The 23,574-nt window shown below is 39.2% G+C and overlaps 3 protein-coding genes across 5 annotated transcripts; all 3 read left to right on the forward strand.

Annotated features, from left to right (window-relative positions):
• Window positions 1-7,119: 7,119 nt before the first annotated feature.
• Window positions 7,120-8,564, forward strand: LOC120770528. The gene is made up of 2 exons (XM_040098077.1): window positions 7,120-7,169; window positions 7,409-8,564. The coding sequence occupies exons 1-2, from the start codon at window positions 7,155-7,157 to the stop codon at window positions 8,369-8,371; spliced, it is 978 nt and encodes a 325-aa protein (XP_039954011.1). The 5' UTR covers window positions 7,120-7,154; the 3' UTR covers window positions 8,372-8,564.
• Window positions 8,565-8,618: 54 nt separating this feature from the next.
• Window positions 8,619-16,559, forward strand: LOC120770527 (VWFA and cache domain-containing protein CG16868). 3 transcript variants are annotated; one of them, XM_040098074.1, is made up of 8 exons: window positions 8,619-9,507; window positions 9,954-10,544; window positions 10,600-11,539; window positions 11,603-12,271; window positions 12,340-12,680; window positions 12,776-13,100; window positions 13,154-14,473; window positions 14,541-15,373. In XM_040098074.1, exons 2-8 carry the CDS (start codon window positions 10,047-10,049, stop codon window positions 15,371-15,373), a joined length of 4,926 nt encoding a protein of 1,641 aa, XP_039954008.1. In that variant the 5' UTR covers window positions 8,619-9,507; window positions 9,954-10,046. The 3 variants fall into 3 exon arrangements, with proteins under 3 accessions (XP_039954008.1, XP_039954009.1, XP_039954010.1); XM_040098075.1 differs by lacking the exon at window positions 8,619-9,507 and adding an exon at window positions 9,684-9,868; XM_040098076.1 differs by lacking the exon at window positions 8,619-9,507 and having other exon boundaries at window positions 10,047-10,544; window positions 14,541-16,559.
• Window positions 16,560-18,353: 1,794 nt separating this feature from the next.
• On the forward strand, window positions 18,354-22,067 carry LOC120772066. The gene is made up of 7 exons (XM_040100452.1): window positions 18,354-19,103; window positions 19,165-19,232; window positions 19,992-20,141; window positions 20,220-20,492; window positions 20,547-20,797; window positions 20,878-21,385; window positions 21,455-22,067. The coding sequence occupies exons 1-7, from the start codon at window positions 18,598-18,600 to the stop codon at window positions 22,063-22,065; spliced, it is 2,367 nt and encodes a 788-aa protein (XP_039956386.1). The 5' UTR covers window positions 18,354-18,597; the 3' UTR covers window positions 22,066-22,067.
• The last annotated feature ends 1,507 nt before the right edge of the window (window positions 22,068-23,574 follow it).

The raw sequence follows: 23,574 nt of genomic DNA on the forward strand, positions 1-23,574 counted from the left end.
CCCGAGGACGCGTGTCGTTAAACAAGTGTAGACGATTTTTGCCAGAAGTTGAAGTGCGGTTTGTCGTTGTGTAGCGAAATAGAAAGGAAGAGCGTGAGAGAGGATGTGCGTTAGTGGTAGAGATGAAATCGTTATGTAGCATTTACCGTGACTTGCGCGGCCTATCGCCAAGTGTCTAAGTTTTTTAATACGTTTTTGTTTATTTTTGCTCCTTTTACGTTTTCATGGTTTTCTTTGTTAGTTTAAGCCAAACAGTTGAGATTATAAGCTTCATTTAATACGTAGGTGTGTGCGCGCTTTGCAAGCGCTTCGAAAGCGCCGCACAAGAGCTTTCACTTTCATCTCATTACACCACCCGCCGTTACAATATCGGCTCGCCTCTTTCGTATCTCTCTTTCTAACTGCCACAACAACAACACACACACTTGATCCTTCAACGCAACTCCACAAAGCATACGACAACTAATCAATCAAACGATGCCCGTCACTTGCCATTTGCTTCCGCCGTCACCAAAACAACAACTACAAAACAAAGCAACAGAACTCGAGACACCAGCAAGCAGCAATGCCAGCAGCGCTTTGCGGCGGAACACACTTGTTGTAAAATTTGTTATTCGTTAAACGTAGCAGCTATCACTCCATCTATCTTAGCCAATAAGCACTCTCATTTTAGTATATTTCAACTGCAGCTTTTGAAAACTCACAACACAAAAGCATACAATTTGTATAAAATACCAGCATACACACACATACTCCCATCTATCCACACACATATGCATCCCATAAACTTAGGAGGAAGCACACAGTGTGCCCACGAGATTCATTATACTCTTTTTACATAATAATCATCGATTTTTTATTTTATAAATGCAAAAACAAAACAAAAATACTTATGTAAAACGGTAATTGTCGTTGTGAAGCAACAACAATAGTTAATAATGTAATAACGTGTAAGCCAGAACAATTGTGCATGTCATAAAAATATCAATAAAGAGCATTTTTGTATAAAACAAAGTTTAAAAAATAATCCTGGATTTCATTTCGAAGAGAAAACAAAAGTATTTTATAATCAAGCGGTAATAAATAATTGAATAATTAGAAATTTAAAACAAATCAAATAAATTGTGTAAGTTCTGCGATGATAAAAATTGAAAAAACTTCGATTGATAAGTCAGCACAGTTCTAGCCTGAATAATTAGACAGGGTTCTGAACCAATGCCAATAATGGCAGTTGTCACCAAAACAACTCAAAAATCTTTATACCTTATAAATTTTGTTTTTTTTTGAAGATTTACTGGACACATGTTTTCAGCTTAGAACAACTGTTGCATCACTATGTTGTAGAGAGGCCAGCAGTACACTTTGGTAACTGACTGACGAACATTTAAGAAGACAATCGTGCTTAGGTTGCCTTTTATATTTAGGGATTTGACAAGCCTAGTGTTGCAATCTGGCAACTTCCAACTTTATCGTAAAGTCTGACATTTTTGATGGTATCCATCCTCAGAACGTTTTGACATACGAGCGCTCTATGCATTGTTTACAGTGACTCAAAATACTCATATCAGCCGAAAAATAGAATTAAATCATGAACATTTTCGCGCGGCCACCTTTTGTAACCTTTGCGGTGATTAACTTAGCAATTGCGAGCAATCGAGGTCGTAGCTTGATACGCAGATAATTTGTAGGGGAAGCGGAAGCTTATGCTCAAAACCACTAAGCAAAATTTACAATAACAGACATATTACTTCCAAAAAGGTGAAAGAAATTGTCACAGATACAATTCTGAAAAAGAAGAAAAAAGGGCTAGAGCTTTTGAACAGAAAGCTCATAAAAGTAGTACGTAGATAGTTTGTAGGCGCACCAGGAGAAAAGAAGTCAAAACTGGTCTGGCCACACTCCAAGCGTCAATAAATGAGAGACAATAAATTAAAATTTGACAGCTGGATAAAATTTACGAGCAGTTAAATGCCAAAGAAAAAAATGAGCTCTCAAAAACGATGTCAAGAGGCATTTAACTGTATCAGCTTATGTGTCGATATATCAAATACGGGTATATATAAATATCTACAAGACAAGACATGAGGGGACGTCGTTACAAACCAAGCGGTGGCGTATGCGCAGTCTCAAGCTCATTACACAATCGGACAAGTTGAAGTGGCAAACAGTTATAAGCGCTTAATACGTATTTTCCCGCCACACTATCGATGAGTAATTACAAAAGATAAAAAAAATCACGCATAAAAACAAACGTATATAAACGCTTTCATCTGTAGCTGCCTCCTCATATACACAAGAGGATGCGCTTCATCAGCGGCAGTAACAGTTCCTCAAATAAATGATCGAAAACAAATCCAAAATGAAATCGAAATTTTTTTATTAACAAAAGGGGAGGTTAATATTTTCAAAAACACAAACCCTTTTCATTCAAAAAGTGAAGCAAACCAAAGATAAAGCCTTTCGATCATTGATGCGAGTTTAACCCCAATATTTAATATAGCCACCCCTTAAATAGAACAGCTTTTATTCTGTTAGACATTCCGTTCAATAGTTTCTGACAGAATTCGGTTGTCATTTTTTCCCGTGCGCTGTCACTTGTTGCCAAAGTTCGCCAAGATTTCGGCGAACTGTATCGCTACTGGCCAAGTACCTTTAGAGCTCTCCCCAAAGGTGCTCTATTGGCTTGAGGTCCGGTGACTGCGGCGCAGATCCAAAATTTTAATTTGTTTATCTTGGAAGCAACTTTTTGTAGCTCTTGTGGTATGCTTGAGATCATAATCCTGTTGGAAAGTTGAGTTTTCAATAATGAGAACCCATTAACTCAAGCTTTCTAAGATGTTTTGTTCGAAAATATGAATATAATCGAATGCGCTCATTCGGCTTAAAATCCTGTGACATTTTCCGACCGCATTCCATTTAAGTCTTGTATGACCCCATAGCATCAAAGGACCGCCACCAAATTTTAGGCTGGTCATACGTGCCTCGACGACAGTTGTTTAGCTTTCCGACGTCACTCCCATTGCTCCAACTCATCTAAAACGATTTATTTTGTTCTCGTCAGACCAGATCACTTTCTTCCAATCCTCAATTGTGAAATTTTTATGCTTTTTTGCGAATCTCATATAGTGCTTTGTTAAAAGAGATTTCTTCACTTTGGAACATCCCTTTGAACAATTCTAGCAAAGACGTTGCGAATTCTTTCATCACAAACGTTAAGCCGATCATTTTTCCGAGCCGCTTGTTGATTTCTACCGCTTTATCACTTGCAACTGCCCTGGTTTACCTATTTAGTTTGCGCTTCAGTGACAGAGACTGAAGGCATTTTGGTCTTGGCGACCTATGTTTTGGCGAATTTTCCAGTTTGTTACGAATTATGGCATCTATACTAAGAAAATTTGGCATACGAGCGCTCTTTGTGTTGTTTACAGTGACTTAAAATACTCATCTCAGCCAAAAATGGAATTAAATCTTGAACACTTTAGCGCAATTACTTTTTGTAACTAATGAGCTCAGAGAAGCCAGTGACTCGATGGCACGCAAGTTACAAAGAATGGAAACAGTAGCGGTACTATTAACAGCACTCTTAGCGCAATACATATTATCAACATCAGCAAAGAAATAATTAAAAAGTTCTGCGCACTCGATCAGTAAAGTGAGGAACTGTATGCTTAAGGCTTCATGTTGCCACAGGCGTTGTGCTACAATTGCTTTGTTGTTGCTATACAAAAGTCTATTATTTTACTTTCCGTTTCATTGTTGGTGTAGGTTGTGACGTCTGCTGTGTTGAAATTGCCACGATTTTACAAAAATTTTTGTTTTCTAGCAAAAACAAATAAAAGCTGATTTCATCTTTCCTCAGACAAGTGTTCAGTAAGTGCGGGTTTATCTCGAGAGCAAATAAAACATTTGAATGTGTGTATGTATGAGTGCACTTGCCGTTTAATAGCAGCACTTAAGTATGCATATTTGTTTGAAAAAAAAAACAAAAACAGTTTGTGTTTGTGGCAAGTAGGCGTAATAATCACATCAGATCTCAAAATCATAGGCAATGAAGCAAAGGCATTTTATGCGAGCGAATTTCGAAGCAATTTCAATAAAACCAATTTGTGCGCGCACAATGGTTATTGTTCGTACATATGTATGTATGTTGTAACAATACTAAATTAGCGGTTGCAATGTGTTTAGTTAAATAGGCTGTAAGGGGCACTGAAATAGCACGCGGCTATTCAAGCCTTGTCTTTTTCGCAAATGTTTGGATTTGTAAGTGAAAGAAATGTCTGTAATTTCAGATACTCAAAGTGTTAAATCGTTATATAATTATTAAATTTTCAAAATTAATCTAAAATGAATTACATTAGCTAAAGGTGAAATATAAGTATTTTTTGGCTGAGTTATTAATTTCAATTTTGCTTTGCTTAAATGTTGTTGCAAATTATTGCAGAAGCTTTAAGTGCTTTGAAAAGCCATAATATTAATTATTATTAATCAAAAGGTGCAATATCACTTTTAAACTGGACAAAAACAATTAAGAGGCAATCGAAAATTGTTATAAAAAATTAATTATTATTAAAAGTATTTATTGATGGTAAATATTTTGGCAAAAGAAGCAATTAACAATATAGCACTACACATTTTCGCTCAACTCCTCTTGTCGTGCCGTTTACCGCTATTAAAAAATTATACATTTACTTATGTATGTATGTATGTATGCAGCTACAATAATAAAACACGACAAGCCATCCCAGAACAAGTGTAAACAAGAAACAATTTGCGCACTCATCTTTAATTGACACACTCGACATTGACGGTCAAGTTGAAGTTGAATTTGGAAAAAGACAAGCAAAGGTCAAAGACTGGTGGCGCTACAAGACAATCACATTGGCTCGTCAGCTTACGAAACAATCAGCTGTAACATTTAGTATAAAGACACTTATTTTCTCACATCTTCATACATATATGCTTACTTATTTACATAAATATTTATATGTACATACATATATTACCGGTGTCTCCGAAATGCTGTAGCATGACCAGTAGTCGCGCTAACCAAACTAATTTAATTGTCTGTCCACTTTACGCGACTCCAATTGGAGTTGTGTGTGTTGGTATGTGTGATTGTACGATAAATATGAATGAGTTTTTACAAATTTGGTTATATACCGCGCGGTAAAGTAGCATAATTACAGTTGCCACACAAGTAAACACATGGTTGGATTAGGTTAGGTCAGGTTAGATTAAGTCGTCGATGCTAATAGCGGTCTCACTTGGATAGCTTTTGTACGCCGGTGCATTGTGGTACCCAAAAAACCCATATATACTGGATCATAATACCCTTACAAGTGGACAAAACCCTTTGAGCCTAACACAGATTTGTTGAGACGGCTTATACCAGTCTCGCCTATGCTGGACAATGGCGGAGAAAGTACCTGGATATCTACCTTATCTTCCTCCATACAACTTTTACAACTAGCGTCCCACAAAATTTTTAACCTCATCGAATAAATGTCTACCGGACAGTATCCCGTAATAACACCTAGAATTATGGAAAAATGCGCTGTGCTTAAGGCAAGTAGTACAGTAGATCTCCTACATTCTATTCTCGGTGAAAAGAACCACGCAGTCGCAGAGAAGCTACTCGTGAAGCTATCGATCCAAACCTAGAACGCAAGATGTTAATGGAGTTCCAATTCGGTCCCTTTTCTATGTTAGCGGAGAAAGGGAATATGGATTATGACAAGATGAGCTTTGCTCAAAGCAAGTAGTTCAGTAGATCTCTTGCATTCTATTCCAGGTGAAAAAGAGCACGCTAAGTGCACCGGAAGTTCTTTGGCCCAGTGCTAGAGCGCAAGATGCCAATGGAGTTCCAACTCGGTTCCATTCCGATGTAAGCGGCGCAAGGTTACTCCCTCTGGCTAGCTCATTAGCTTTGCAGTTACCAGCAATTCCTGTGTGGCCTGGCACCCAAACGAGTCTGATGATAAAGTAGCTTGATTTCTAGTGAAAGCAGACACACCTTGACAAGTTTTGAGCGCACAGTTAGCGAGATCAGCGCTAGTATTGCCACTCTGCTTTGGCAATGAGTGGACACATCCCTAAAAGAGGCAGCACTTTGTAGTAGTGCCTTGATAGCAGCAACTTTTGCCGGAAAAACACTACAGTGGTCCGGTAGCTTAATGCTGATATTTACGGTAGCCCCTCATACCTTTCTTTATGAAAAACATTACACTGTTCCGGTGTCCGAAAGCTAATATTGACGGAGAGCTCCTCATAGAAAAGTCCCCCTCTAACCTTTCTTTATGAAAGCCACTACAGTGGCCCGGTAGCCTAAAGCTAATACTGCCTAACATAAAATTTCCCCTGCAAACTTCCCTACTATCTTCGATACATCCTTAAAAAAGCTCGCTGCGCCTCTTCTCCAGTGACTTCACTCCAGCCGCTCAAAAAAAGCCGCCACGCTTAACACATGAGTATCTGAGTAATCACATTACAAATTAGTCTGAAAAAATTTTATTTAAAATAAATAAGTAAAACATAAACGTGACAACCCCGCAAGATCCACAAAAGCATAAGCACACTCAAGTACACGGTGTTGATACGGTAATAAGGAATACATACATACATACACACATATAAATAAAAATATGCACACATTAACATGCATATATACGCGATTTACGATGAAAACAAAATATTAATATTCATCGGCGTCCACACTGAGGATGTAGCCATTTTCGGTTAATGTTTTTTTTAAGTTATGTTGTTGTTGTAACAATTATCACTGCACATTGCATTTGTTTTATTAGCAAGCTTGCATGTTTCTACAATATTTTATAATAATTTGCACATGCGTAAATCCCACCCTTTTATTGTCGGCCGCGTTGACATCAGCAACTCAGCAACGCCGCAACATTGCAGAGAACATTATGCATAGCGCCTTAGCAAAGTTTAGTGCATTCGATTATCACGTGCCTGAAATTTCAATTATCACAATGTACCGCTTGGAAGCTTAATAAATTTTATATTTTGCATTGCACTTTTAATGCATATTCATTAAACTTTGTGCATTTTCGGGTATAAAAATGTGTTTTGTTGCATTGCACGAAACCAGTTGTCGGTTATATTCGTTGTGTTGCGGTGCTAAAAACAGTCAAGAAATGTTGTGCTTTAAGGTTGGTGAAAACAAAAGAAATATGTGCAAAATACAGAACTTAATAACATAAATAAAAAGTTGAAATATTATTAAAATTCCACTAAACAGTGATGAAATCAATTTACGGTTAGGATTTAATGAACTGAGTTGAAATTATTAATGTGTTAGAACCTTTTTCACAAAATTATCTTTACATCTTGTTGCTAAATTCTGAAGCAAAAGCTAAAACACTAACCAAACGTTCGCTCTCTTCCACAGACCGGTGTTATTTGCTTACTATTTGTTAGCTGTGTTCTAGCTGAAGCGCCATATGCCGCCACAGGTTGGCGTCCACTGCGCCCTTTTAACTTGCCTACCGACTACTTGCCTCCAGCACGTGATATTGAAAAGCAAAGACAACCACAACAATCCATATTTGAAGTAGAACTCAAAAAACAGCGTATTGAATATGTAGGACAAATACAAGAAAATACTTTGAATTCTCCTAATAGGCGACCGGCTAATGCACACTTGCCACCAAGGAGACAGAGCACTGATTTTGACTTAAAAGTACAACGCCCTCCTTATCAGAAGCCAGGACCCCAGTTCGTTTTGCAAACAGCGGGCTATCGACCACAAGGGCAACAGAACACACGCATATTTCAAATATCAAACACCAAACAACAATTGCCGGGACAACAACGTCCTCTGCGTCCACAAAAACCTAAAAACTTCGCTTTCGGAGTGCAACAACAATCTGCTTTATCTCGACCAGCACAAACTTATGGGCCACCAAGCAGTGGAGGAGAGCAAACATTTGCCATTAACTACCCGGATGATTTAGAGCCACGGCAAGCGGATGCTGAATTGGAGGAAGCAACGCGTATTGCCATCGAAGCACTTAATGCAGCCAAAGACGCTTACAATCGTCAACTCGAAGCTGATGCAGTGAGTAGTGATGACGGTGCATCAGAGGCAGATGTGCAGGAGGTTAACGTTGACGGTACAAAGAAAGCAAGTGCCGGCTACCCCGCCTCACGTGCGACTCGTGGTCAATATTATGTTTTGGGACCTGATAATCGCCTGCAGTTGGTGCGTTTCACAACTACACAAAGTGAGGAGGAGGCTCGAAAGAATGGTGGTTTCACTGCACAATTGCAGTATACGCCTGTAGGTGAAATTAACGATCCGATTTTCAAATCCAACAGCAATGGGCAATTAGTCAGAATTGTTAAAAAATAATATCGTTTACGTTAGATGCGCCACATAATACCTTGGCTGTGTAAACATAACTATAGCTATGTATAACTGAAATCAAGGTTAAGGTGTATGGACAGATGTAAATACATATGTATGTAAATGAATATACATATATAAGTGCATACCTTTTAGATGTAATGATTGGTGTTTGTTTTCTTATTGGACGAAATAAATTCTCCTAATTTCATAACGAGACTTCAGGATTTCCCCTTGCAACACTTAATTTAAAAACACACAACACACACGAATTAGCATGAAAGCTTTTGAAAGAACTGGCGAATGACTTCTGCAAACACCATTTTTTTAAAGAGGGCCACATCACTCACAGAATTGGCAGAACTCACACTTTGCACTGAATCGATATTTATTACCACTTTCATTTCTATTAGCTTAATTTTTAGAATAAATAAAGTTAAAATCAGTTACCGACGCCACCGGAAAGCGGTAAATTTTCTACTGAGCTAACTGTCAAAAACACTAAAAGAGGAAAGAAGGAAAATAAAACGAAATACACAAGAGTTTTGAAGTTGCCAAGCTACAAAAAATGAATTTATTCGATTAAATAATCTATATTCAGTAATATGGAATATTCAAACGGTAACTAATAAAGTTATGAGAATTTGGATATTAATTATATTATTATCGTAAATTTTTCGATATTATTGCCGTTGCTGTAAGAAATTCACAATATTCACTAATCGCTCCAAATCCAAAATCCACCACTTTCTATTGTGCCTTTGCTTATCAAAATTATCACCTTCCGCTTTATATGACATTCGCAGTATAGCACTGTTTTTCATCGCTTGGTTGCGCATAGCACGATAGTAACATTTATGTTTTAAAGTTTTTATTGAGAAAAAGTTGCTTTTATTTTCTGTAAAAATATTAGAAATTGTATTAAAACAATATCAGACAATTGTGTGTTAAATGGAGTTTGAAATAAATAAGTCTAAAGTGATCAGAAGCCAATGAAGTAAAGGCATGGTCAATAAATTTTTCAGTGTTTTTTTTTTCTTTTTGGTGTATGTTAGTTTGTGTGAATGTACTGCTCGGAGCGGCAAACTATAAAGGAAATAGATAAATAAACAAAAAAGCCAGCCCGAGAAAAAATATAAAAGGTAACAAAACAAGTCACTGATTGAAGTCTGCCGCTTATATGTTCTACATGTTGTTGTTGCTATATATATAACTCGTATGGTGTGCGAAAACGAAATAAGCATAAATATTTACATTTAATTTCGCGATTTGTGCTTATTTACGAACGCAATAACTTTTGTTCATAGCGATAGTGTGTATGTATGCATATACATAGTTGCTTGCTAGACGAGCGAAAATAAGCAATTTTTCTACATTTCTAATAAAACATGAACTCCAGCTTAACTCATTTATACCAATAAGAAATTGCAGCTATTTTATTAACAAAAATTTGGCCACATTTACATCTTATTTTCACTAACAAACAACTAGCATGTACCAGCGGTAAAAAACAAAACTTACTTGACGAACCAGTTTTGCTTAACAAATCTTTTAATTGGTTTAAAAATATATACTTCTTCTTTTACAGCGTATCAACCGTACCAAGAATGATAATGGAAGTTATTTACAGAACATTTCAGTAGCTGGTTATGTGTACATTGCTATAAACTAAACGCCTTTAATGCTTAGCAATATGGAGTGGATATTTGTAATGCTTTTGCTCTTCAGCTGTGACGCAGTGGTGCTGGATGATTTCGATGGCAGTGATGCAGTTACAGCTTCCAATGCAAATACTACTAATCACATTAACAGTAATGTTCCTCTATTTTTAAGTAATACTAGCTTTAATGCATATCAGAAAGTAACCACGGAATTGCCGAAAGTGGCGAAGGACTTTGTCACTGTGAATATCAATGCATTACCGGTGCCAAAGCCGTCTTCAACCAGTGTGGCGCCTCAAAAAGTGTCTTTGAGACACAATACAAGTGAAGAATCTAATGCTAGCGCTGTAAGTAGCAGTATTATCGCACCATCGGCTTCTTCGCCATTCACCCAAACTTCAGCGAGCGTGTTTTTCACAAACTATATTAATCAGCAAAATGTGCTGGAGCTGGTGCGCAACATTGACGCGCGTTTGCGGATTATACGCAATGTTGAAATGCGTATTGCGACCATACAGGTGAATTTTTAGATGGAATTATAAAATAACGTTAACTTAAACGCTGTTTTTGCAGGAATTATTTGACTCGATGCATTTTAGTGGCAATAGCGCCGCACTCAACCTGGGCGCACAGAAGAATAGTAGCGACGCACTGTACAGTTCTTTGTCGGCCACTCTAGAACAAGATTTGCAGATCTTCGGCAAGCGACTCGCTAAGAAGCTACAAAAGGCGACGCATGTAGTGCTGGAACTGCGAGATTTCTTTCGTACAAACATTACAAAAGTGCTGCTACAGCAACATCTGCAGACAACCGAATATGGTGATGAAAACGACGATGTCGATACTGAAGCAGATGATATAGAGATAGATGAAGATGATGAAGAAAACGAAGCTAAAAGTGAAGAGGACGAATTTGATGTTGAAATCGATGAATTAGATGGATTGGTGGACACAGGACATGACATGCGTAATTTGCGCTTGTATTTGCACACATGCATACAGGCTTTTCAAAGCAATGCCAACAATAGGCAAATAATTGCGGAGTCAAATTACAACAAGCAACAAATACAAATCCTAAACTATCTTAAGACTGATTTACCAAGCCATAAATCACAGTACTTACAGCATTTCGATCATTCCAACACTTTTATGGATGAAGGTTCCTTTGAGGCGCGCGCCAATGCGTACATACTCGAAAAACTACAAACTTTGAAGAATGCATTAATGAAAAGTGATTTTTCCATTGAGCTTACTAAATTACCGACAAATGTGCGCAGCACAGCCTCAACAACAGCCACAACTAACGCGAAACTGAAATTCCTAGGAAACCACTTTAAACATATATACTTCCTATCGCGCAGCGATCATGCTGACGATCTGCGCACACACTATTACGAAGACAACTATTTCCAGCAATTGTATGTATCGTCCATAAAAAATAAATACGTTTTTCTATTACTTGACGTCGGTTCGGCTATGAATATGGAATTGCTGGAACTAACGAAGGCATTGGGTAAACTCGCTTAGTCCGTTAACTAAAAATAACAATATACATGATTTTTCCATTTAATTTCAGCTGCAAATATTTTGCAACTACTATCGCCTAGCGATCTAATTTCCATAGCGACGGTGTCCGATGAGGCACATCTTATGCAGTTCGATACCTACCCCAACGACGCAGCAAACGGCGTCTTCTATGCTACCCGAGCACGTAAAGAAGAGATTCTGAATTATATACATTCACTCGCTGTGACAAAAAGCCAAACAAACCATTCGCTCGGCTTCGAATATGCCTTCCAAACACTATATCAGCTTCAGAACATCAGTGTGATAACGGAACAAAATCCGATACAATTTATTTACGTCACGCGTGGTCTACTCACCAATCTCTCCGACACGATGCATGTGCTCCAAGTGATTGCAAACGGCCAGCGTCAATTAATAGATCCAATAGTTATACACACATGCGCGGTGGTCACCGATGAAAAGCGCATAATGTATGAGAAGCAATTTCTCACTGATATCGCCACACAAAACTATACTAAGTACAAAATACCGGTAAACGAATGGTTAGAAGGTGAGGCTGATCGCCAAGAATTGGTCGGGAAATTTTTCGTGTTGACTAAAACACAAACGGACGAACTGATGCGCTTGTGCGTTGCATTATTTCAGCATACATTTAGCGAGCGATATTTGAGCCAGAGTCTGGAGGTGCAGCTGCCTGTGGTGGAGCCAAATAGTGGTGGTACGTAAAGCTTGTTAAAATAAAAATCCGCAATTATATAGAATTAATAATATATGTACGCATTACAGATGCTATTGTATCAGTCACACATGCCGTGCCGCCTTTCGGTTTAGTGGGCGTTAATCTTTATTTGACCGATTTGGTAGAGGACGTAATCAGCTATGGACAACCAACACAAAACGCCAATAAAAATGAGTTCAGCTACGCATTCCTTATCGATCGTAACGGTATAACCATCGCGCATCCGGCATTTCCACGTCCCATGACACAGCAACAGACACCATTTCCCGTGGATATAGCCTTCTTGGAGAACTCAACGGATTTTGCATATACGAGGAAACAAATTCTACACGAAGAGCGTGGAAACCTGACGACGAACGTCTACCTCACCAGGGACCGTAAAATCGAGGTTTGGTCATGAAAACATAAAACAATTTTTACTATATGAATGTACCTTTTAATACAAAACTTCTCACCCGACGCACTGTTTTGCTGTAATTTCAGTCTTTTGAGCGAATTTATCAATGGCAGTCCATATTGGGCATCTACATACTGTGCCTCGTGTCTACTTTTAAAGCAGAAACAAGTCCCAGCAACTCTTCCACGGCAGCAAATACTGATAACAGCTTGCGAGCAGCAACTCTAACGGTGCCACCCGGCTTGCCATTAAACTTACAGCGTTTCAGCATAACCAAGGAGAACACAGCTCGGTTCCACAACAATAATTATGACTATTTCTCCAGCATGGAATTGCTTTATCACCGGCTGGACCTGGTGCCACCATCTAATGGTCAGGCATGCCGTTACTTTCGCCAAGTGGCCACTATGGGTATGTTAATTGTCTTTACTCAAAAATGAAATACACTAAATTACTTTTTTCAGATACTCCCACGCTTTTCTTGAGTGCTTCCGCTTTCATGTCGCCCTTCACCTTTCTACACAACAATCGTGTGAACTCACCACGTGCCCAGATACGAACGGTGGAGAGTATAATGGCTTACTTGAAAGACACCACTGGCCTCCTGGCGAATCCAGGTCTGCGCCCACAAATACGTCAAGAAGTGAGTGCGCTTTATAATGCCATGCGACACTTGAAGAAACGACATCAGGATGCACGTGGCACACTCAAGAACTACATCATACGCCGTTACATAGCCAGTGTAAATGGCGTACTTCAAGTCTACCCAGGTTGTTTGCTTAGCACTAATTATGATCCGACACGTCGGCCGTGGTTCCGTAAGGCTCTACAACAGCCTGGTAAAATTATCACAACCGAACCCTATTTGGATGCTGGCGGCGCGGGGTACATCGTCACCATTGCGCATACGATTTTCGAGGGCAAATCAAATGCGTTGCACTCTGTTGAACGCGATGAACCGGTAGCCATTGTTGCACTCGACTTGCCTTACGCATACTATTACAAAATGATACTTGACTCCACGCCCCTCTGCCAGATGAAGCATATCAAATGTCTGCTCTTCGAAAACGAAGGTTACCTTTTAGCGCATCCGAGTATGCTAGAAGCGAGCACACAAACACGCAACCAACGGCGGCCACACGAGCACCTCACACACAAGGAATCCTACCTAGCCAACGATATACTCAATCATAAATCGCTGGTGCGCAAATTGGCTTGCGCGAACTACCAAAATCGTACGCTGCAACGCTACTACGTGTTCAACACCTCGCTGAGCGACATACTCACGAATGTAGTGCATGGCGAACGCACTAAATACGCCATCGCACTGGTCTATGGCAGCAACATATTTGCCGCCGTGCTCAATTCGACCTGCGATGGCGGTGCGTTCTGTCCCTGCAGCACGATTGATCGCATTTGTTTGAACTGCAATCGTATGGACCAGATGGACTGCGAGTGCCCGTGTGAATGCCCCATGGAAATGGAGGTTTTCAATGGCGCTGTGGGCGCAAAACAAGCGGACCCTGCGGAGTCGTCCATAGCACGTTTTCTAAATTACACGCAACAGTTTTCGTATTGCGAACCGCCCAGCGAACATTTCATTGCCTTGCCGCCGGTCAGCGCAGAATATCAGCTCTTGCATTCGTGCGTCAGCATCAACTGTGACGTGTATGGCACGCAGAGTGAGTGTCTCGGTGTGATGGGTTGTGAATGGTGCCAGCAAGACCTAGACGGCAATGGCTTTACGGCGTCCTTTTGTGCCGCGCAGGCATCTTGCTTTAATGGTGAGTGCGCGAATCACAAATATTTTCAGTTTTTTGTTTTAATAATCATTCTTAATTTCGCAAATAGGTGTGCTCTCCTCACTTACACCGTATGGTGATTTGGACGATGTGGACATAATTGCCGCACACAGCTACAATCCCGGGCAAAAGCCCAGCTCATACTCGGCCTTTGGTCCAGTGGGTGGCGCTATTATTGTGTTGGCCTTCGTAATGGGTTTCGCCATATACTGCTATCGCCACAATATGGACGCACAATCGCAAGAGCAATTCTATGTGGACTCGATGCAAGAAGAGAATTATGGTCTGCCACTGTCGCGCTTCAATTTCGACGATTGCCAAGCACATGACGAACCACCCGGCAGCAATGGTGGTTACGATCATCCGTCCGCACAGCGCAATCTTATACATCCCGCCGACATTTCGCCCTACCATATGTCCACCGGCAGCAGCTACCGCCGGCCGCCGAACGGTGAATCGGACCACGGTTACTCCACTATGACGCCGCACGAAGACTCCTCCGATCACCAATGCTTCGCTCTGGCCGAACCACTCCTCCTGCATGACAAACGCCACAGCAAGTCCGACACCATGTCCATATCAACATCCATATCGAGCCCCACAAACCGCCACCATCAACCACACTATCAAAACCCATACCTCAACCATCCAGCACCAGCGCCGACGCAATCAAAAGATATCCTGCCGACGCGCTACCAAATAAACTCACCGAAAAAGTACCAACAGGCGGTGACACCCACACGCCACTTTGGCGACGCTGCACCGGTCTATGGCCAGACAACACTGCCGCTAAACGACTCGACCGAGGACTGCATGGCGGCGCCGCGCTACATACTGGCGCCGGTAACGGTACATAGACATATGGAACCGACGGAAACGTAGTTACCGCGTTGACGAAACTGTTTTATGGCAACTGATCGCATATGCTCTTTATAGATTAGCCCATAAGTTGAAAGTATTAACCCAGCAAGTGTTTGCTTAACTTAAATGTGGGCATAAGTTAAATTTAAGCTGCGTAAATCATGTGTAATGCTTTACCGCAATCAGTACTTCCAAGCGCCTACGTTTTAAGCAAATATTTACATATTTTTATTGTCTAACAGTTTTAGGCCTACACGCTTGTTTGTCAATTTTTTAAAGCATGCATGCATGTAGTTGTCTCCAGCTATCGCTTCTTGTTGCAGCTTTTTACAAAAATTTTATTAGCGTTAAGTTTGCATTTTAAGCTATTGATTAGTGTATATATTTAAGCTCGCAAATGCATGCATACACACATACATACATATATACACACATAAATGTTGCATTTAAAGCTGTGCTGTTACAAGTTACCTACGAACACATCACACACCGTCTCTACCTGCAAAACGCTGCAAATCACTTTATATCGTAATCGCCAATGCGAATTCATGTGAAAGTGAAATTGTCGCGAAATCGCTCTCTTTATTACTCTAATTATTAATATTACCACAATTGCACGTTCACAGCAACAATACGTCAACTGTTTTCCATGCGCCAACACTAACTAACGGCAATCTCATGTCATGACTTTGCTTGATTTGTTAAAGCAAAGGCTTTGTTTTTTCTATTAAATAAGTATTACATGCCACCATCCATTAGATATACGATTTTCGCCCATTAAAGTGTTTAAAGAAATTTGTTGTAATGAAATTGAGTGACTTAAACTGTTTCTTGCCGCATATAGTCGTCTATTAACTAGTACATAAATTGCATTTAGTCTGTCGTTAAGGCGGCACCTCGGCAATTGTATGCTTTCTATGTCTTTGATTTCGACTTTATGTCTAAAAAATATAGTAAATATATTTAAAGTGAGGTACTATGTACTTATGTATGTATACAAAAACAAATTGTGCAGTAGTAAAATGCATATAAAAAGTACCGTTGTTTACCCAAGTAATTACTTTAAGCTAATAACTAATTGTTTACTCAAATAAAATATTATTGAATATGAACACTTCATTATTTACACAAACTTATGCTGCCGCTGAGGGCAGAACTATGGTGAAGTTTTTTATGAATAAAATAATTGTAAGAAATTGAATGAAAATTCTGTGTTTTTTTTTGTCGAAATATGTGAGATATAGCAGTAAAGCGGTTTCCGTGCCACAGTTCATTTGCGTTAAACAAATTCCGGCGCCAAAACAAAAGACTTAAGCAACGAACTTTTCACTTATTTTTGAATTTTGATCAAAATGCCGTTATTTAACCAAAGAAGACAAGCTGAAACACAAAATAAGCGTTAAACTTCGAAAGAAGTATTTCACCGGACCAAAACAAAAGACTTAAGCAACGAACTTTTCACTTACATATGTATGTACATATGTACATATTTTCGATTTTTGATCAAACTGCGTCTATTTCTCTAACACAAACAAGCTAAATTACAAAATAACGTAACAATTTTAATTCTTTTGTAAAGAAAAAACTCGAAATAAATTATTTTTTTTACTTTTTTGGAAAGAAAAAATTTAAAAGAATTAAATTTAACAAAAAATCTTTTTGAAAAACACAAAATTTAAAAATAATTTTTTTTTTAAAAGCTCTTGTTATTTTCGATGTTATTAATAAAATTAAATATGTATGTATATTTGAAATAAATTTATTTTCGAAAGTAAAAATTTCAAAATTTTTCGAAATTTTTTTTTGAAAAGAAAAAATTCGAAAAAATTAAATTTTTAAACATTTTTTTGAAAAGAAAATTCGAAAAAATATTTAAAAATTTTTTCAAAAAAATTTCGAAAAAAATTTTGACAAGATTGTAATTTTCGATGTTATTAATTTCTATACGTATCGTTATAAAAATCTCAAATATGAAATTTATAGTAGTTCGAAAAATAAAAATTGTTTAAAAAAAATTTCAAAACTGTTTCGAAAAAAAAAATCAAAATTTATTCGGAAAAAAACTTTGAGAAAACATTTCAAACGAATAATTTCGATATATTTTTGAAAAAAAATAAAAAATTTGAGAAAAAATTTATAACGAAATATTTCAAAATTTTGTTAAAAGAAAAAAACGGTCTTTTATTATTTGTATTTTGATGAATAAATTCAAAAAATTTTCGGAAAAAAGTTCAAAAGTTTTTTAAAAAAATTTCAAAATTTTTTCGATGAAAAAAATTAAAAATTTTGTTGGGGAAAATCTTTATTAGAGCAATGGCTTTATTCGAGGTTAATAACTTCTATACGTCTCGTTGGAGAAATTTCAATATTTTTTCAAACAAAAAGAAAACAATTTCAAAATTGTTCGAACAATCTATATGTATCGTTAGAAAAGTTTGAAAGATTTAAAAAAATTCGAAATTCTTCATAAAAAATTGGAAATTTTTCAAAACAAGCTAAAATACAAAATAAACGTTAAACTTCCAGTGGCACAACAATAACAAACAACTAGCAAAATGTCAACAAGCGGACGATAACAAATCAGCGTGCTGCAAAGTGAGACGTCAATAGAGGACAAACCGAGCGATGAGCAAATAAATGCGGTAATGTGGAGTGCGACCAAGATTTAGACGTAGCTGGGCCTACGTGTGCGTTAGATGTGCAATTAGACGCACACAAACACACGCACCAAGGAGTCTGGTCGGAGCGCTGTGGCCGACACTAGCGCAGCCAGTGGTGTGTGTGTCCATCGGCTAGAGCAAGCATTTTCAAAGAACACGTTTCAAACGGTGGCGGCGTGAAAAACGAGAAACACTCTCACCGCCACTTTCATTTCACCGCACGATTAACTACGAGACTCTCTGTGGCAGTGTGTCAATATTGTAAAGCTTGTTGTTGTTAGTTGCATGCTCGCATGTAGTCAATCGTCAAGCTAATACCGCTCTAACCACCATATCCGATAATAGCTGCTGGAGGCTGCGGCGACTCCCGTTGATGACAATATTTAGTCGCGGCCACAGCCAATCGGCCAAGTGGCTCACTGGCTCAGTAGCTGAGCGCAATCATAACAATGTAGGCTGCGTGCATTTTGTTTTGAGCGTTACCGAGGTGCAGACGCGCGAATTTTCAATTGTCCAGCAAGACAAACAGACACACAAAAATATATTCGATTTGAAGTCATTTGCATTTTAATCGCAGCCGCCAGAATGGAAAGTGAAAACGCGCATGCGCGACCTGTATTAAGCGCAAATGCAAGGAATACACGCTGTTTAAGTAGAACTGTGCCAGATAAACGCACCATAAACTGGACTTTGTTTACGAAACGTTGCTTGCTGGCGCTACAGACTTTGTTGCGCTTGACATGCACTTTATTGGCGCTAAATAGCCGTTGTACGCACACGCCAGCGTTGCTGGTGCAAGCTGCGCCCAGTCTTGCTTGGCTTAAATCGGACTTGCGCACAAATGGTACGCATAGCATTGAACACGCTTGGCCACCTAACCTGCAGCACATCGATATTTGGAGCGCAATAGAGCTGTCGAGCTCCGGAGCTGAGCTGGCGGCTGAGGAGGAGCCGGAAGTGCAGTCATGGCATGCTATTGAGGACTTTCAACATGCTGGTACTGATTTTGTAGCGCCCCACGAACACACATCCGGTGCTCTTAACGGTACACAAGTGCAGCAGAAAGTGGACAAGAAGCCAAAACGTGGTAAGCATGAGTAGAGATGTGATTTCTGAGCCGAAATTATGCAATTGTAATCTATTTGCAGTCAGAGATACCATTGAAAAGCATTTGAAAAGCAAAGACACACTGGACCCGCCAAACAGTCGCCAAAATCGCGGTAAGTGACCTTGTGTGCATGCAAATTCTGCGTGGAAACTTTCTCCGCTGGCAAAAAAAGTTCATTTGCACCGTTAGCCATAACTGTGCAAACGAAAATTTTGAGTATGAATGATTATTCGCAAACAAAATGTTGCTCTAACTGTACGAAATGTGATACAAGGTTTGTCCGGAAAGTAATAGGACTGATTTTATTTCGCCACGACTGTACTTCTGAGCCACGTGCAACGACTGGATTCGGTAGAGGGCGTTCTTAGCTAACGAACGAGGCATTGTCCACCATGAATTTGTTCCTCCTGGACAAACCATCAACGCCAAGTTTTACGTGGAAGTTCTCAAGAGACTCAAACGAAGGGACAATCGGGTCCGACAAGATATCGCAGCCGATTAGAAGTTGCACCACGACAACGCCCCGGCTTACAACGCCTTTCTTGTGAACAGCTACCTAACCAATACTGGCATCTCAACGCTTCCGCAGCCGCCCTACAGCCCAGATGTGGCCTCCTCGGACTTTTTTTTGGTTCCTTGCCTGAAAAGGCCGATAAAAGGCAAGCATTTTGAGACGACAGAAGGGAATCAAGCAGCATGCACCTCGGCTCTCAACACTCGATTGGTCCAATACATTTTTTTTAAATCGACTCGGTCCTATTACTTTCCGGACCGGAGTACAGATAGCTTAATTTTCGCGTGGCAATAACGAATATATAAACATAATATTGTAAAGAATTTACAGTTATTTACTGAGTTAACATTTACCTAGTGATACACCTGCTTCCTGTGCCCGTGGACGGCGAGTGTCTCTCGGATGATGGCCGACGCATCGGCAACTGCTTCAACATATACGAATGCAGGGCCAAAGGCGGGATCGCGAAGGGCGATTGTGCAATGGGCTTTGGCGTGTGTTGCATATGTAAGTATAGACTTTACCGCTATCTTCGTATGCCTATATATCAACAAATTCAACAAATTGCTTCTTTCATCAATGCAGTCATCGCCAGTTGCAACACCACCATTAGTAACAACATCACATATTTGGTGTCGCCGCAATTCCCCAGCTTTATGCCGAGCAATTATAGCGCACCCTGTAGCTACAAAATAAAACTTATGAGCAATGAGGTCAGTCAGCTGCGCATAGACTTCTACCACTTTTCAATGGGGCAGCCGAATCGACGAACTGGCGTTTGCGACGGCGACGTGTTTGCGGTCAATGGCGGTCCAAGTGGCGCGCTGACCTTGTGCGGGCAAAACAGCGGGCAGCACAGTGAGTAATTGAGCCGCGAAAGTGCGAGAGTGTCTAATTTTGTTCTGCTTTCAGTTTATTATGAAGTGGGTGGCGCTTCTGCGCCTCGACAGACACTCTTTGGTAATCTGCGTCCGCTCACCTTCAGTCAGCTGTATCCGAACAGCAGCGACGGCGCGATGCCGATTATTGAGATCGTCATGAATTTTACGCAACGTTTCCAACCGATACGCCTCTGGGAGATACGCATCGCGCAAATTCCCTTCAGTCAACGTGCGCCGGTCGGTTGTTTGCAGTACCACACGGGCACCGAAGGCATCATACAGGTCTGCGTCAATCCGACTGACTTTATTTTAGGAAACTAACTGGTATTATGCTCTTTTTACTCTCTTTCTCTCCACTTTAGACTTTCAATTTCGCTGAGAACGGTCGTCATTTGGCTAACCAGAACTATCGCATCTGCATGCGTCAGGCACAGTACATGTGTTCGATTATGTACCAGCCGTGTGATGAACAATCGTTTCGCATTGGTCCAGGCAGCGCTGCGGAGCCAGGCATGCTTAATATGGGCGCGCCAGCAATAATGATGGATCCTATGTTGGCTGGGGTGATGAGCACCATGATGGGTGGCGGTGGCGGGGCAACAGGCGCTGTATCTAACGACGATCCGGCGTTGGATGCCATGCCTACAATGCAGTCTACAGTGCTTGCAGACGACCCCAATATGTTGCAAATGATGGATGCAACAACAATAGCCGCTATGATGTCTAGCGCCGCATCCCCGGATGCTGCCACAACTACTACCGCCGCGGTAATGGATGCCAGCACAGCAGCAACGGACAGTAGCGCCGCCACTATGCCAACAGAGGCTGCGAGCAGTAGCGCGGCACCTCCCAGCAGCACAGAGGTTACATGTGAGTATTTTCATAAAATATGTATATATATTTGTGTGTATATTTGGACGTGTTATTGCTTTCAAAAAGCCGCCGCTCCAGCTGCCTCCGAAATGCCTGCTTCTTCAACAGAAACACCGGCCAGCAGCAGTAGCGCCACCACATTAGACACGCGTAGCAGCACCACTCCGGCTACTTCTTCTACTACGCTCAGCGATGAAATTGCAGATGAAGGTTCTGGCGGCGGTGATACCGACCCGATTGCTGGCGCCCCAACGCGTCGACCTAGACCCGTGCGTGGAGGCTTCGATTTGCTCGGTTTCTTGCGCAGCGCATTCGATTTCCATACCTTTCGACGCAGTAGCCGGCAATTGGTAGAAAAGAACGGAAACCACAGAGGTAGCGAGAGACCACCAAAAAGCGCCCGTCAGTTGTATTCGCGTTGCACAGATCGGCTCACCCTGCCTTGTATTATCGAAGACTTCATAGGCATGGGTCCGCTGGGCTCACCGACATTGCCCGGCTGCGAACCGGTGCATTGTGGCACACAATTCTGCTCCAGCGGCGTGTGGCCATGTCGTATCGAATCAACCGTGACGCCCTTCTATGTAGGCGTGCATTTCGGCAGCGGATCGGGCAAGGGCAGCGCGGAGGATAATATAGGCGCTTGTCTGCGCTATCAGCAGGTGGAATGCATGTGACGAGGCCGTTGGAAGAGCGTGCTTTTGTAGATATATTTTTAGTGTTTAAGACTGTGTGTTTGAGTGTGTTTTATATTGAAATTGATTCCAATAAATTATTTATAAAAAAAGAATTATAAAAAAAAATTATAAAAAATTATAAAAAAATTATAAAAAAAAAAAAAAAAAAAAAATATAAATATAAAAAAAAATAAAAAATTATAAAATAAAAAAAAATGAAACAAAATTTAAAAGAAATGTGAGAAAATTTGCGTTTATCCCGTTTATTTTCAGTTGTGTGTTTAATGGGTTTGTGAGTGTAACTGTAAAATTAATTTCGAACTATTTTCCAAATTAAAAACTCGAAACCATTTTTGTTTTCTACAGCTTTTTAAACAAAGCTTTTTCGAGTGCATATTTATTTATTTATTTTTATAAATGTTCTATATTTGTAATATTCGGCAATTTCACTATTTCAGCGTCAGTAGTGTTGATATCTTACTTTCCATACGCTTGCAACACGTTTATCTAGCGTAAAATAGTTTTCTTACATTTATATTTGTAGATGCTACCAACAACAATTAAGCTCTATATAACATAAGTAAAAACATAAAAAAATAATTGTATATCTAACATTAAAAAATTTTCGAAAATTCTTCGAAAAAATTTTTCGGAAAGAAAATACTTGAAAACAATTCCAAATTTTTTCAAACAAAAAATTAAAAAAAAAGTAGAAAAATAATTGCAATTTTCGATATTTCTACACGTATCGTTAAAAAATCTCAAATATATTAAAAAAAGAATTTAAGCTTGAGAAACATTTTCAAACGACATATTTCAAAATTTTGTTCAAAGAAGAAGTCTTGCAAAAGCGCTTTTAATATTCAATATTAATAATTTCCGTATGTGATATTAAACGAATTCCGAACATTTTTTGTAGAAAATATAAAGATTTTTCGTAAAAAATTCAAAAGTTCTTCCAAAAAAATGTTTCGATGGAAAAAATTCAAAATTTTGACTTTATATAGCCATAGGCTTTATTCGACAATAATAATTCTATACGTCTCGTTGAAAAAAAAGAAATTAATCTCAAAATTTTTCAAACATCCTACATACATATGTATGTAGTAGGTATGTACATACATATGTACATGCATATGTATGCATGTATGTTTGTAGTATATGTAGTATGTATTGTTGAAAGATTTCAAAGATTTTTCGAAAACAATATTCAAAATTTTTCTGAACAAAATTATTCAAAAATTTAAAAAAGGTGTTAACATTTTTTCGAAAAAGAAATTTCAAAATTTTGTTTGAAAAAGAAATATCTGCAAATCGGTAGGAATATTCGATAATAATAATTTCTCTGTATGTATATGTATCTTGAGAAAATTTTTAAAGATTTTCCAAACACAATTCGAAATTTTTCGAAAACAAAATTGAAAATGTTCGAAAAAAGTTTAAAACTTTATTTGTTATTGAAATTTTTTGTTGTTTTGTATTTGAAATTTGGTTTTGAAATTTTTTTTC

Source organism: Bactrocera tryoni, chromosome 3 (genome assembly GCF_016617805.1).
Source record: "Bactrocera tryoni isolate S06 chromosome 3, CSIRO_BtryS06_freeze2, whole genome shotgun sequence".
Classification (NCBI taxonomy): Eukaryota; Metazoa; Arthropoda; class Insecta; order Diptera; family Tephritidae; genus Bactrocera; species Bactrocera tryoni.

Coding starts and splice junctions, on each gene's coding strand:
- LOC120770527 (XM_040098074.1), top strand. CDS start 10,047: ATGCTTAGCAATATGGAGTGGATATTTGTAATGCTTTTGCTCTTCAGC. Junction 11,540..11,602: donor GGAACTAACGAAGGCATTGG/GTAAACTCGCTT, acceptor ATTTAATTTCAG/CTGCAAATATTTTGCAACTA. Junction 14,474..14,540: donor GCAGGCATCTTGCTTTAATG/GTGAGTGCGCGA, acceptor TTTCGCAAATAG/GTGTGCTCTCCTCACTTACA.
- LOC120772066 (XM_040100452.1), top strand. CDS start 18,598: ATGGAAAGTGAAAACGCGCATGCGCGACCTGTATTAAGCGCAAATGCA. Junction 20,142..20,219: donor CTTTGGCGTGTGTTGCATAT/GTAAGTATAGAC, acceptor TCATCAATGCAG/TCATCGCCAGTTGCAACACC. Junction 21,386..21,454: donor CAGCAGCACAGAGGTTACAT/GTGAGTATTTTC, acceptor GCTTTCAAAAAG/CCGCCGCTCCAGCTGCCTCC.